General features: G+C 61.7%; 1 protein-coding gene across 1 annotated transcript in view; it reads right to left on the bottom strand.

Annotated features, from left to right (window-relative positions):
* CCDC24 (coiled-coil domain containing 24) overlaps positions 1-10,874 on the bottom strand; it is a 114,450-nt gene that overhangs the window by 6,124 nt on the left and 97,452 nt on the right. The window contains exons 2-5 of the mRNA XM_034780110.1: positions 10,393-10,617; positions 10,256-10,308; positions 1,659-1,778; positions 758-844 (exon numbers count right to left, since the gene is read on the bottom strand). Of these exons, the coding sequence (XP_034636001.1) occupies positions 758-844; positions 1,659-1,778; positions 10,256-10,308; positions 10,393-10,617 (485 nt within the window). The remainder of the gene's footprint in view (positions 1-757; positions 845-1,658; positions 1,779-10,255; positions 10,309-10,392; positions 10,618-10,874) is intronic.

Genomic DNA, 10,874 nt, shown 5'->3' with positions numbered 1-10,874 from the left:
CCAACTCTGCTGGTGCCCCTCACTCCCGACCCGCAGCCCCTGCTAGCCAAGCCCCGGGCTCCCCCAGCTCTGCCGGTGCCCCTCTCTCCCGACCCGCAGCCCCCGTTATCCCAGCCCTGGGCTCCCCCACCCACAGCTCTGCCAGTGCCCCTCACTCCCGACCCGCAGCCCCCGTTATCCCAGCCCTGGGTTCCCCCACAGCTCTGCCGGTGCCCCTCACTCTCGACCCGCAGCCCCCGTTATCCCAGCCCTGGGCACCCCCAGCTCTGCCGGTGCCCCGCACTCCCGACCCGCAGCCCCCGTTATCCCAGCCCTGGGCACCCCCAGCTCTGCCGGTGCCCCTCACTCCCGACGTGCAGCCCCTGCTAGCCAAGCCCCGGGCTCCCCCACCCCCAGCTCTGCCGGTGCCCCTCACTCCGACCCTCAGCCAGGGCATCAGCGCTTGGCTCTTGGCAGGAGCCTGCTGCGGGGCAGGGCGCAGCCATGGGGGCGAGGCTGGGATGTTTCCTGGTGCAGAGCCCAGAGTGAGCCCACAGCAGCGCTGGGCTGGAAGGGCACAGCTGAGGCACCGGGGGCATCGCTCTGAGCCCTGGCACGGCCCCCTGCTCCAGCCCACCTCTCCCCGGGCCCCACTCAGGCGTTCACTCCAGTCCCCCTCTGCTCCCAGGCGCAGCCGCTGGGCCTCTCCCTGGTTCCCCGCAGGCAGCTCTGGGCAGTGGTGGGGCGGACAGTCTCTGCCAGCTCCTGGCTCACCTACCGGAGATGGGCCTGTGCCTGGTGGATGCGGGAGATGCTCAGCTTGTCCTTGAGGGGCTCCAGGCGGTGGACGAGGCCGGGGCCTGGGCTGGGGCAGAGCACAGACAGAGTTTGCCAGGGAACCATGTCGGGGGGGGCCTTTTCCCAGAACTGTTAGGGGGGTAGGGAGCAGCACCTCTCGTGGGGGCAGGGCTGGCAGCTCTGGCTCGTCCCCCCCAACTGGGGCAGGGGCATTCCACGCGCTCACAGACCCAGGCCCTGGGCTGGCCCCACAGCCAGCCCCTAGGAACCCCGCAGAGAGAGGCTCAGCCCTGGTGCAGGGCTGGGGGGCAGAGTCGCTGGCAGAGAGGGGTGGGAGGACGGGAAGGGGACAGCAGGACTTAGAGTCCCTGGGGAGGTGTCAGGGGCAGTTTGGGGCGGGAGATGTGCACATGTTCCCACTGTAACCAGAGCAGCAGGAGCTGGGGGTTCGGAAGGAACCAGTTTGCAGCGGCCTGTCATCATTAGGTTCCAGAGTTACCAGACAGTGGAGACGACTGGGGCGGAGCACTTGGGCGGGTGGCATCGTTGTGGTGCCCAGCTCCAGGAGAGCTCCAATGCAGGAGCCAGGGTCTGGCCTACACAGTGCTGGCCCCACACTGCCTGCACCACCCATCCTCCGGCCACTCCCCCATGCTCCCGGAGCGCCCTGCTGCTGACCCACAGGAGGGAGGGCTTCCCGGGGGGCGTCAGTTCGTGGGTGGCCCAGTTCCCATCTGTCCAGTGGAGACGAGCCCAGCCCTGCTCCCAGGGCGGAGGGTGACTGAGGGGCCCAGACACCACGGGATGGGGGCCAGCTAGGTAGACCATCTGTCCAGCTGAGGGGCAGACGCAGCGCTCGCTGTGCCCCGGCACAGACCCACCTGGTGCTGGTGCTCCCAGACAGGGACCCGTCCTCTCCTGCCTGCTCCCCTCCAGCGTGCGGCCCCAGGGCAAAGCTGACCACGTGAGGGCTGTACTTAGCGATGGCCCCAGCTGTGTCTCTGTGGTGAGGAGGAGACGTGGCGTGAGCCCCCTGCCCTGGGTTGGGCCCTGGGGGGCTGGGCTGGGGAGCCTGGACCAGCCAGGAGCCATGGCTGGGCAGCCCATGGGGGGGGGCAGGTGGGCAGGAAGGGCTGGCATTAGGGTTGCCCCCGAGCAGGGAGCCCAGGCTCCGGCCAGACATCGCCCGGGGCAGAGCGCCCAGCACTACTCATGCTGGGCACCGTCCCAGCCTGGGGCTGTCGGGATCCAGGGGCACTGGCAGAGCCGGGGGAGGACAAAGCGCGCCCCGGCACAGGGAGCCAGCGGCAACGGAAAGGACCTGGCGCCCTGCTGCCTGGTGGGATCTTCAGTGCCCAGCCCGTCCCAGGGCAGCTCCCCACTCTGCCCCGGCCCCCTCTAGCTGTGGGTGCCCCGCACGGGACCCCTCACGCCTGGCCCAAGCAGAGTCTCCGGCGCTGCCGGGGGACTGGGCCACCCCTGGTGCTGCACCTGGCTAATGTCCGGCTCCCAGAGCCTTGTGAAGTGCTGCCCACAGCACAGCTGGCCCAGAGAGCGGCTCCGCCGGGCAGCTGCTGCGTCAGCTGTTCTGCAATCCCAGCCCCAGGCAGGGAAAGGGGCTCAGCCAGCCGCGAGCGCAACCATGCAGACAGGCACTGCACCCCCCGGCACTGCCAGGCAGCCAGGAATTCCAGCTGGGGGCAGGGGCCTCGTGCGTGGGTCCTCGGCTCCCCACACCCAGCAGGGCCCTTCCAGCAGCACCAACCCCTACAGCACAGCAGGGGCAGCGCAAGGGTGCCCCCCACATCGACTGGGGCATGCAGGTTGTGACGAACTGGGACTGTTCTTGCTGGGGTGTGGGAATGCTGACAGGGGAGTGTGACTAGGATGGTCTGCATCGGAGGATGGGAGTCGGCCCGAGGGAACATACCTGAGCTTGTAACATGAGAACCCAGGAGGGGGTTGAAGGCCAGGTGACTCCGGGGCCCGGGAAACTGAACAAAGGCTGTGGGAGGGGTCGCTGAAAGCAGAGTGCTGGAAGCAGGCTGGAGAGATGGCTGGGAGGCAGAGATGGCTCTGACCCCCCAAGGGGGGTGGGCTGGCATGCCCTGGGACCCCAAGCTGGACCTAACTGGGGGGGGCCCTGTTGTCTGTGCCTGCAAGACCTGTCTTGGACTGTATTCCTGTCATCCAAATAAACCTTCTGCTTTACTGGCTGGCTGAGAGTCATGGTGAATCGCAGGAAGCCGGGGGTGCAGGGCCCTGAGTCCCCCAATACTCCGTGACAACTGGTGGCAGCGGCGGGATCTACTGCACCCCGTGGACGGCGCTTCCTGCAGTAAGTGACTGGGGAGCAGTAAAACGAAGGGGGATTGACGGGGACCAGGCCTGCTGAAGAGTGGGAGAGAGACGGTTATTACCCCTGTGAGTGTGTGACCAGCGAGAAGGACTTTTGCAGTAACAGGGTCCCCCGGGGGGATCGCAGCGAGTGGTCCCAGGGGCGGAGGAGTCTGCAGCTCGACCCTGGCAGAGAGGCGGTGACCTCGAGAAGGGCTGGCACACTAGGGGTCCCCCTGGGAACTGTGGGGAGCTGTGAGCACACAGGCCGGTGAGTGGCCAGCAGGAAGATGTATGCCAAGCGGCTTAAGAGCGACCTGGTGGAGCTGTGCAAGCAGAGGGGGCTGCGCATTGGGAGGTTCACCAAAGAACAGCTCATTGCCCAGCTAGAGGCGGAAGATCGCGCGAATGAACTGATCCCTGTGTCTCAGGGAAGCAGCCTGGCAAATGCAGCGCAGGCACCAGTGTCTGTCCCAGCTGGGAGTGGTCAGCCGGCTGCTGAGGGCTTCCCGAGACCCCTCCTTCCTATGCCTAGGGGAAGGGTGGGGAGGAGCCCAGCAAATACCGAAGGTGCCGTGGCCCCCCCGGCCAGCAGGGGACCCTCCCGGCGAAGCTCGCCGGCCAGCAGAGGATCCTCCCGGCGACGTTCGGCATCCGTGGAGCGGAATTGGCTGGAATGGGAGAAAGAGCTAAAACTGAGAGAGCTGGAGGACCGTGAACAACAGAGACAGCATGAACGGGAGGAGAAAGAGAGACAGCGTCAGCGTGAACGGGAGGAGAAAGAGAGACAGAGACAGGAGAATGAGAGACAGCGTCAGCATGACCTGGAACTGGCGAGATTGAAGGGTAGCGAACCCCCGGCTGCGGTGAGTGAGGGGGGACCCAGGACTGCACGGAGCTTTGATAAGTGCATCATGGCCCCTTACAAGGAGGGGGAGGACATGGATGACTTCCTGGAGGCCTTTGAGACGGCCTGCGAGCTGCACCGGGTTGATCCCGCGGACAGACTCCGGGTCCTTACCCCCTTACTGGACCCCAAAGCCGTGGCATTGTACCGCCAACTGGGAGAGGCAGAGAAAGGGAACTACGAACTATTCAAAAAGGCCCTGCTACGAGAGTTTGGGCTGACTCCTGAGATGTACCGGGAAAGGTTCCGGAGTCAAGATAAAACCCCTGAGATCTCATATCTGCAACTAGCCGTCCGCATGGAAAGATACGCCAGCAAGTGGGCTGGTGGGGCCCAGACGAAGGAGGACCTGATTAAACTGCTGGTACTGGAGCAACTGTATGAGCAGTGCCCATCCGACCTGAGGCTGTGGTTGGTGGACAGAAAGCCAGAGAACCCGCGACACGCCGGGCAGCTGGCTGATGAGTTTGTAAAGAGCCGGTCAGGGGGTGGCAGGGAGGAGCCCCAAAGGAACAGGCCCGCCGCGATGCAGAGAGAGAGTCACCCTGGGACCTCCCAAAGGGGGAATATGGGGAATCCCCTCCCACGGGGAATGCCCAGCGTCAGGGACAACCGACCGGCTCGAGGGGACCCACGGGACCTGAGCTGCTATTACTGCGGCCGAAGAGGCCACGTTCGGGCCCAGTGCCCCAAGCTCAAGGACAGACTGAGCAGACCGAACCCGCACCGGGTTAACTTGGTAGAGGCCCAGACGGACGAGGGGCAGGCTTCCCACGCAAGAGGGGCTGGCAGCTTATCAACTGCTCAAGAAAGAGAAGGGCCCCAGGCCAGCTTCTCTGGGGGGCCAGATGCTCCGGATTCAAAGTTCTCCGTTTACAGGGTTGGCGCGGGGCTGTCCCTGCGGAGCGAGTGCCTTGTTCCCCTGGAGGTGGATGGGAAGAAAGTTTATGGATACTGGGACACGGGCGCAGAGGTGACACTGGCCCGGCCCGAGGTGGTGGCCCCAGATCGGGTGGTGCCCAACACCTTCCTGACCCTGACCGGGGTGGGCGGGACCCCATTCAAGGTTCCCGTAGCGAGGGTACACCTGAAATGGGGGGCCAAGGAGGGCCCCAAGGACGTGGGAGTGCACCACCATTTGCCCACTGAGGTGTTGATGGGGGGGGACCTAGAGGACTGGCCAAGCAGCCCCCAGACCGCCTTAGTCGTGACCCGTAGCCAGAGCCGGCGAGGGGCACTACGCCCTGACCTTGGGAAGGATGTCCCACCGGAGGCACCGAACCCTTCCCGGGTGGGGAGGGAACACCCAAGGACAGGCCGCGGGGTGGCTGGGGCCTCCGACCCAGCCGACAAGAGGGAGCAGGTCCCCATCCCTTCCCCAGCCGCCGAGTTCCAGGCCGAGTTGCAGAAGGACCCCTCCCTGCGGAAGCTAAGGGGCCTGGCTGACCTCAGTGTGGTACAGACCATGAGGAGAGGATGCAAGGAGAGGTTCCTGTGGGAGAAGGGGTTCCTGTACCGAGAGTGGGCTCCCCCGGGGGAAGTGGAGTCGTGGGGGATCAGGAGGCAGCTGGTGGTTCCCCAGAAGTTTCGCCACAAGCTACTGTACCTGGCCCATGACATCCCTCTCGCAGGGCACCAGGGGATCCGGCGCACCAGGCAGAGGCTGCTACAGAACTTTTACTGGCCCGGGGTCTTCACCAACGTCCGGCAGTACTGCCGATCCTGTGACCCCTGCCAGAGGGTGGGGAAGGCCCAGGACAAGGGGAAAGCAGCATTGAGACCTTTGCCCATCATAGAGGAGCCTTTCCAGAAGGTGGCCATGGACATAGTGGGACCTCTCAGCAAGACGACCCGGTCTGGGAAGAAATACATCCTGGTGGTGGTAGATTTCGCCACCCGCTACCCCGAGGCAGTGCCCTTATCGTCCATCGAAGCAGACACTGTGGCGGATGCGCTGCTGACCATTTTCAGCCGAGTGGGGTTCCCCAAGGAAGTCTTGACGGACCAAGGGCCCAACTTCATGTCGGCCCTACTCCGGTGCTTGTGGGAGAGATGTGGGGTCCGGCACAACTGGGCCTCAGCATATCACCCCCAATCCAACGGGCTGGTGGAGAGGTTCAATGGGACGCTAAAAATGATGCTGAAAACATTTATGAATCAGCACCCGCAGGACTGGGACAAGTACTTACCTCACCTGCTGTTTGCGTACAGGGAGGTACCCCAGGAGTCTACCGGGTTTTCGCCTTTCGAACTGCTATATGGAAGGCGGGTAAGGGGGCCCCTGGACCTGATGAGAGACGAATGGGAGGGGAAGGCCACTCCCGAGGGAGAGTCGGTGGTGGAGTATGTCCTGACCTTCCGGGAACGACTTGCCGAGCTCATGGGCCTGGCCAGGGAGAATCTGGCCAGAGCCCAGAGGAAGCAGAAGGTCTGGTATGACCGCACAGCACGGGCCCGCGCCTTCGCCACTGGGGATCAGGTGATGGTCCTCATCCCCGTGAGGAAAAACAAACTCCAGGCCTCCTGGGAAGGGCCCTTCAAGGTTGTCAAGCAACTAAACGAGGTAAACTATGTGGTGGAGCTGTCGAACCGGGCACACCACCACTGGGTGTACCATGTGAATATGATGAAGCCATATTATGACAGGGGGAATATGGTGTTGGCCGTGTGCGGACATTGGGAGGGGCAGGGAGATGACCCTTTAGTAGATCTATTCCCTGGGACAAAAGTTGGCTTTCCCCTGGAAGCAATTCCCCTCTCTGATCGGCTAACCCCTGCCCAGCGAGCTGAGATCGGAGGGGTGCTGCATCTGTACCAACAGCTGTTTTCCAACCAGCCTGGACGCACTAATCTGACTGTCCACCGGGTGCAGACAGGATCGCACCCGCCTATAAAATGCTCCCCCTTCCGAGCCACAGGGAAAACTGCTCAGGACCTGGAAAGAGAGGTCAATGACATGCTGGCTTTGGGGGTGATCCAGCCGTCTTCCAGCCCTTGGGCCTCGCCGGTGGTGCTGGTCCCCAAAAAGGACGGGTCGATCCGGTTCTGTGTGGACTATCGGAAGCTCAATGCCATCACTGTAGCTGATGCCTACCCCATGCCCAGGCCGGACGAGCTCCTAGACAAGCTGGGAGGTGCTCGGTACCTTACCACCATGGATCTTACAAAGGGCTATTGGCAAGTGCCGCTGGATGCAGATGCCAGGCTGAAATCGGCCTTTGTCACCCCTCTGGGGCTCTATGAGTTCCTGACCCTGCCCTTCGGCCTCAAGGGAGCGCCGGCCACCTTCCAGCGCCTGGTGGATCAGCTACTGAGGGGGATGGAGAGTTTTGCCGTGGCGTATATCGATGACATCTGTGTCTTTAGCCAGACCTGGGAGGACCACATATCCCAGGTTAGACAAGTGCTGGACCGACTCCAGAAGGCTGGGCTGACCGTAAAACCGGAGAAGTGCAAGGTGGGGATGGCTGAGGTATCCTACCTAGGCCACTGGGTGGAAAGCGGCTGCCTTAAGCCGGAACCAGCCAAAGTGGAGGTGATCAGAGACTGGCCCGCTCCTCAAACCAAAAAGCAGGTCCAAGCCTTTATTGGGATGGCAGGGTACTATCGGAGGTTCGTGCCCCACTTTAGCGCCATAGCCGCCCCCATCACTGAGCTGTGCAAGAAGGGGAAGCCAGACAAAGTGGTCTGGACCGAGGAGTGCCAGGAGGCTCTCCGGGCGCTGAAGGAGGCTCTGGTCAGTGGCCCAGTTCTGGCAAACCCAGACTTTGACAAGCCCTTTATGGTGTTCACCGACGCCTCAGACACAGGACTGGGGGCGGTGTTAATGCAGGAGGATGAAAAGGGGGAGAGACACCCCATCGTGTACCTGAGCAAGAAGTTGCTACCCCGGGAGCAGAACTACGCGGCCATCGAGAAGGAATGCCTGGCCATGGTGTGGGCCCTCAAGAAACTAGAGCCATATCTCTTTGGGCGTCACTTCACCGTGCACACCGACCACTCTCCCCTGACCTGGCTGCACCAGATGAAAGGAGCCAACGCCAAGCTCCTGAGATGGAGCCTGCTCCTGCAGGATTATGACATGGACGTGGTCCATGTGAAGGGACGTGACAACCTGATAGCGGACGCATTGTCCCGGAGAGGGAGCCCTGAACTTCCCCAGGTCACTGGTCAGAGTGACCCCGCTCAGTTCAGTCTTGAAGGGGGGAGAGATGTGATGGAGCAGGGAGCAGGGCAGATTTGACCTGGGAATGTTGCAGGGGGATTGCAGTGAGGAGGGGGGACTTCCCTTGAAGGAAGCTACCTGAGCTGTAACCTGAGCCAGGAACGGGGGTAGGGAGAATTAACACCTTCTGCCCGGGAGACTGAACAAAGGAGAGGAGCAGCGGGAGGAGTTTGGAGTTTAGTTTCGGTTTGGGCTGGGTGGTGCAACACAGGGAACCCCCAAGCTGGGGTCTAAGCTCCCTGAACCTCCCAGAGGGACCTAATTGAGGGGGTCTGGTCGTACCTACACGCTCTGCTTGAGACTGTGTTCCTGTCCTTAAATAAACCTTCTGCTTTACTGGCTGGTTGAGAGTCGCAGTGAATCTCGGGAAGAGGGGTGCAGGGCCCTGACTCCCCCACACTCCGCAACAGGGTGTCTAAGATAAGGTTATGGTTTACTGGTTATGATTATGCTGTCTATATGTGTGTATCAGTTTTGTAGTCGAAGTTATGAATATTGGCTCTATACTGGCTGTATGGCAAACTTATGCTATGCTTCTGGGTGACATCCCAGACAAGCTGAGATTAGCTCTGCCTAGCCTGCTTGATGGCCCATTAAGGACCATCAGCTATACAATGGACCCATTGAGGGAAGGCAGATACGCCTTGTAACTCAGCAAAGTATGCAGGGACTGGCCCATGTGACTCCAGACTCCATTTTGCTGTAATTTTCCACAGTAAGAACAAAGAGGTGTTCTTACACCTGGAAAAGACTATATAAGGCTGATGCCTCATCTCCATCTGGTCTTCAATCCTGCTTCATACCTCTGGAGGAACTTTGCTACAAGCTGAAGCTTTGAACAAAGGACTGAGGACCCTTCCCAGTGGGGGATGTATTCCAGAGACTTGATTTGAACCTGCAGTTTATTCCATCACTGCTGCAAGCCTGAACCAAGAACTTTGCCATTACTGTATGTAATTGATTCCATTTAACCAATTCTACCTCTCATCTCTATCTTTTTCCTTTTATGAATAAACCTTTAGATTTTAGATTCTGAAGGATTGGCAACAGCGTGATTTGTGGGTAAGATCTGATTTGTATATTGACCTGGGTCTGGGGCTTGGTCCTTTGGGATCAGGAGAACCTTTTTCTTTTACTGGGGTATTGGTTTTCATAACCATTTCTCCCCATAACGAGTGGCACTGGTGGGAATACTGGGAAACTGGAGTGTCTAAGGAGATTGCTTGTGAGACTTGCGGTTAGCCAGTGGGGTGAGGCCGAAGTCCTCTTAGTCTGGCTGGTTTGGTTTGCCTTAGAGGTGGAAAAACCCCGGCCTTGGGCCGTAACTGCCCTATTTGAGCAATTTGTCCTGAGTTGGCACTCTCAGTTGGGTTCCGCCAGAACCGCATTGTCACAGGCTGGTTGGTAAATCTAAGTGTTGGAATAACCACCAGCGTTCGGGGTTTCTCTGCCCCGTTTTGTTTGCAGTTCACCCTAATTGAGTGACCTCAGCTGGCTCCCACGGGCAGCACCGTCACAGGGGTCAGAGTGAGACAGTCTGGGGACCGCCATCCCCGCCTGGCACCACCATCCCTGCCTGACACTGCTGCCTGGCACCACTACCCAGCACAGCCTTCCCACCTGGCGTGGGCACTGCCACCTGGCACCACCATCCCCACTCAGCACCACCACTGCCGCCAGGCACCGCTATCATAGCCCAGCACCGCCATCCCCACCGGCAAGGCACCCAGCAGGGGAATCGCCACCCAGCCCAGCATCGCACAGGCATGGCCCTCTGGGAAGGGAGGGGAGGAGATGCAGCGGGCGTACGACGGGGACCAGCCGGTGCCTGCCTGCACACACCGAACCTGGCAGGAGCCGGGCTGGTATCGCCAACACCCGGAGTTCTGCTCGCTGCTTTCCATCAGTCAGGCTCGGCCTGCCCCTGCTTTGGTTCAGGCCTCACGCCAGGCCCATGTCTCCGGCTCCCTCTCTGCTACACTGCCGGGCAGGGTCCGTAACACTCCCACTCTGGGGCCATGGGCGGGGAGCAGACAGACTGAGGGGGCAGGAAGGAAGGGGGCTGGGGGGACAGTGGGGGTGGGTTGAAGGGGGCCCAGCAGGGCGAGGCTTCTTGCTCCCCCCCAGGGCAGCCCCGTGCCCGTACCTGGGTGGCGAGCGGGACGCCCGGCAGGGAGCCCCGTGCCCGTACCTGGGTGGCGAGTGGGACGCCCGGCAGGAAGCCCTGTGCCCGTACCTGGGTGGTGAGTGGGATGCCCAGCAGGAAGCCCACCACGGCCATGCCCAACGTCACAAACATCTTCCTGCGGATGATCCAGTCGTTCCCCACCTCGTCCACAATGGCCGTCACCAGTGTCTCCAGCAGACAGAACTAGGCAGGGAGCCAGGGTCAGCCAGTGCCTGGCCTGGGCATGGTGTCTCCGGCTACTCAGGCTGCCCCCAGCCCCCTTGGCTGCCCCCAACTCCCCCAGATCCTCAGGCTGCCCCCAGCTCCCTTGGCTGCCTCTCCCAGCCCCCGCCCCGACTGCCCTCAACCCCCTCTGCCCTCTCTGTCCCCCTGGGGCCCCTCCCCTCACCCTCTGCCCTCCCCACCCCCTGCACCCCCCACTCTCCCCCTCTGCAATCCCC

Source organism: Trachemys scripta, chromosome 8 (assembly GCF_013100865.1).
Source record: "Trachemys scripta elegans isolate TJP31775 chromosome 8, CAS_Tse_1.0, whole genome shotgun sequence".
Lineage (NCBI taxonomy): Eukaryota > Metazoa > Chordata > Testudines > Emydidae > Trachemys > Trachemys scripta.
The sequence above is the reverse complement of the archived record's forward strand: the minus strand, read 5'-3'. Positions and strand labels throughout refer to the sequence as shown.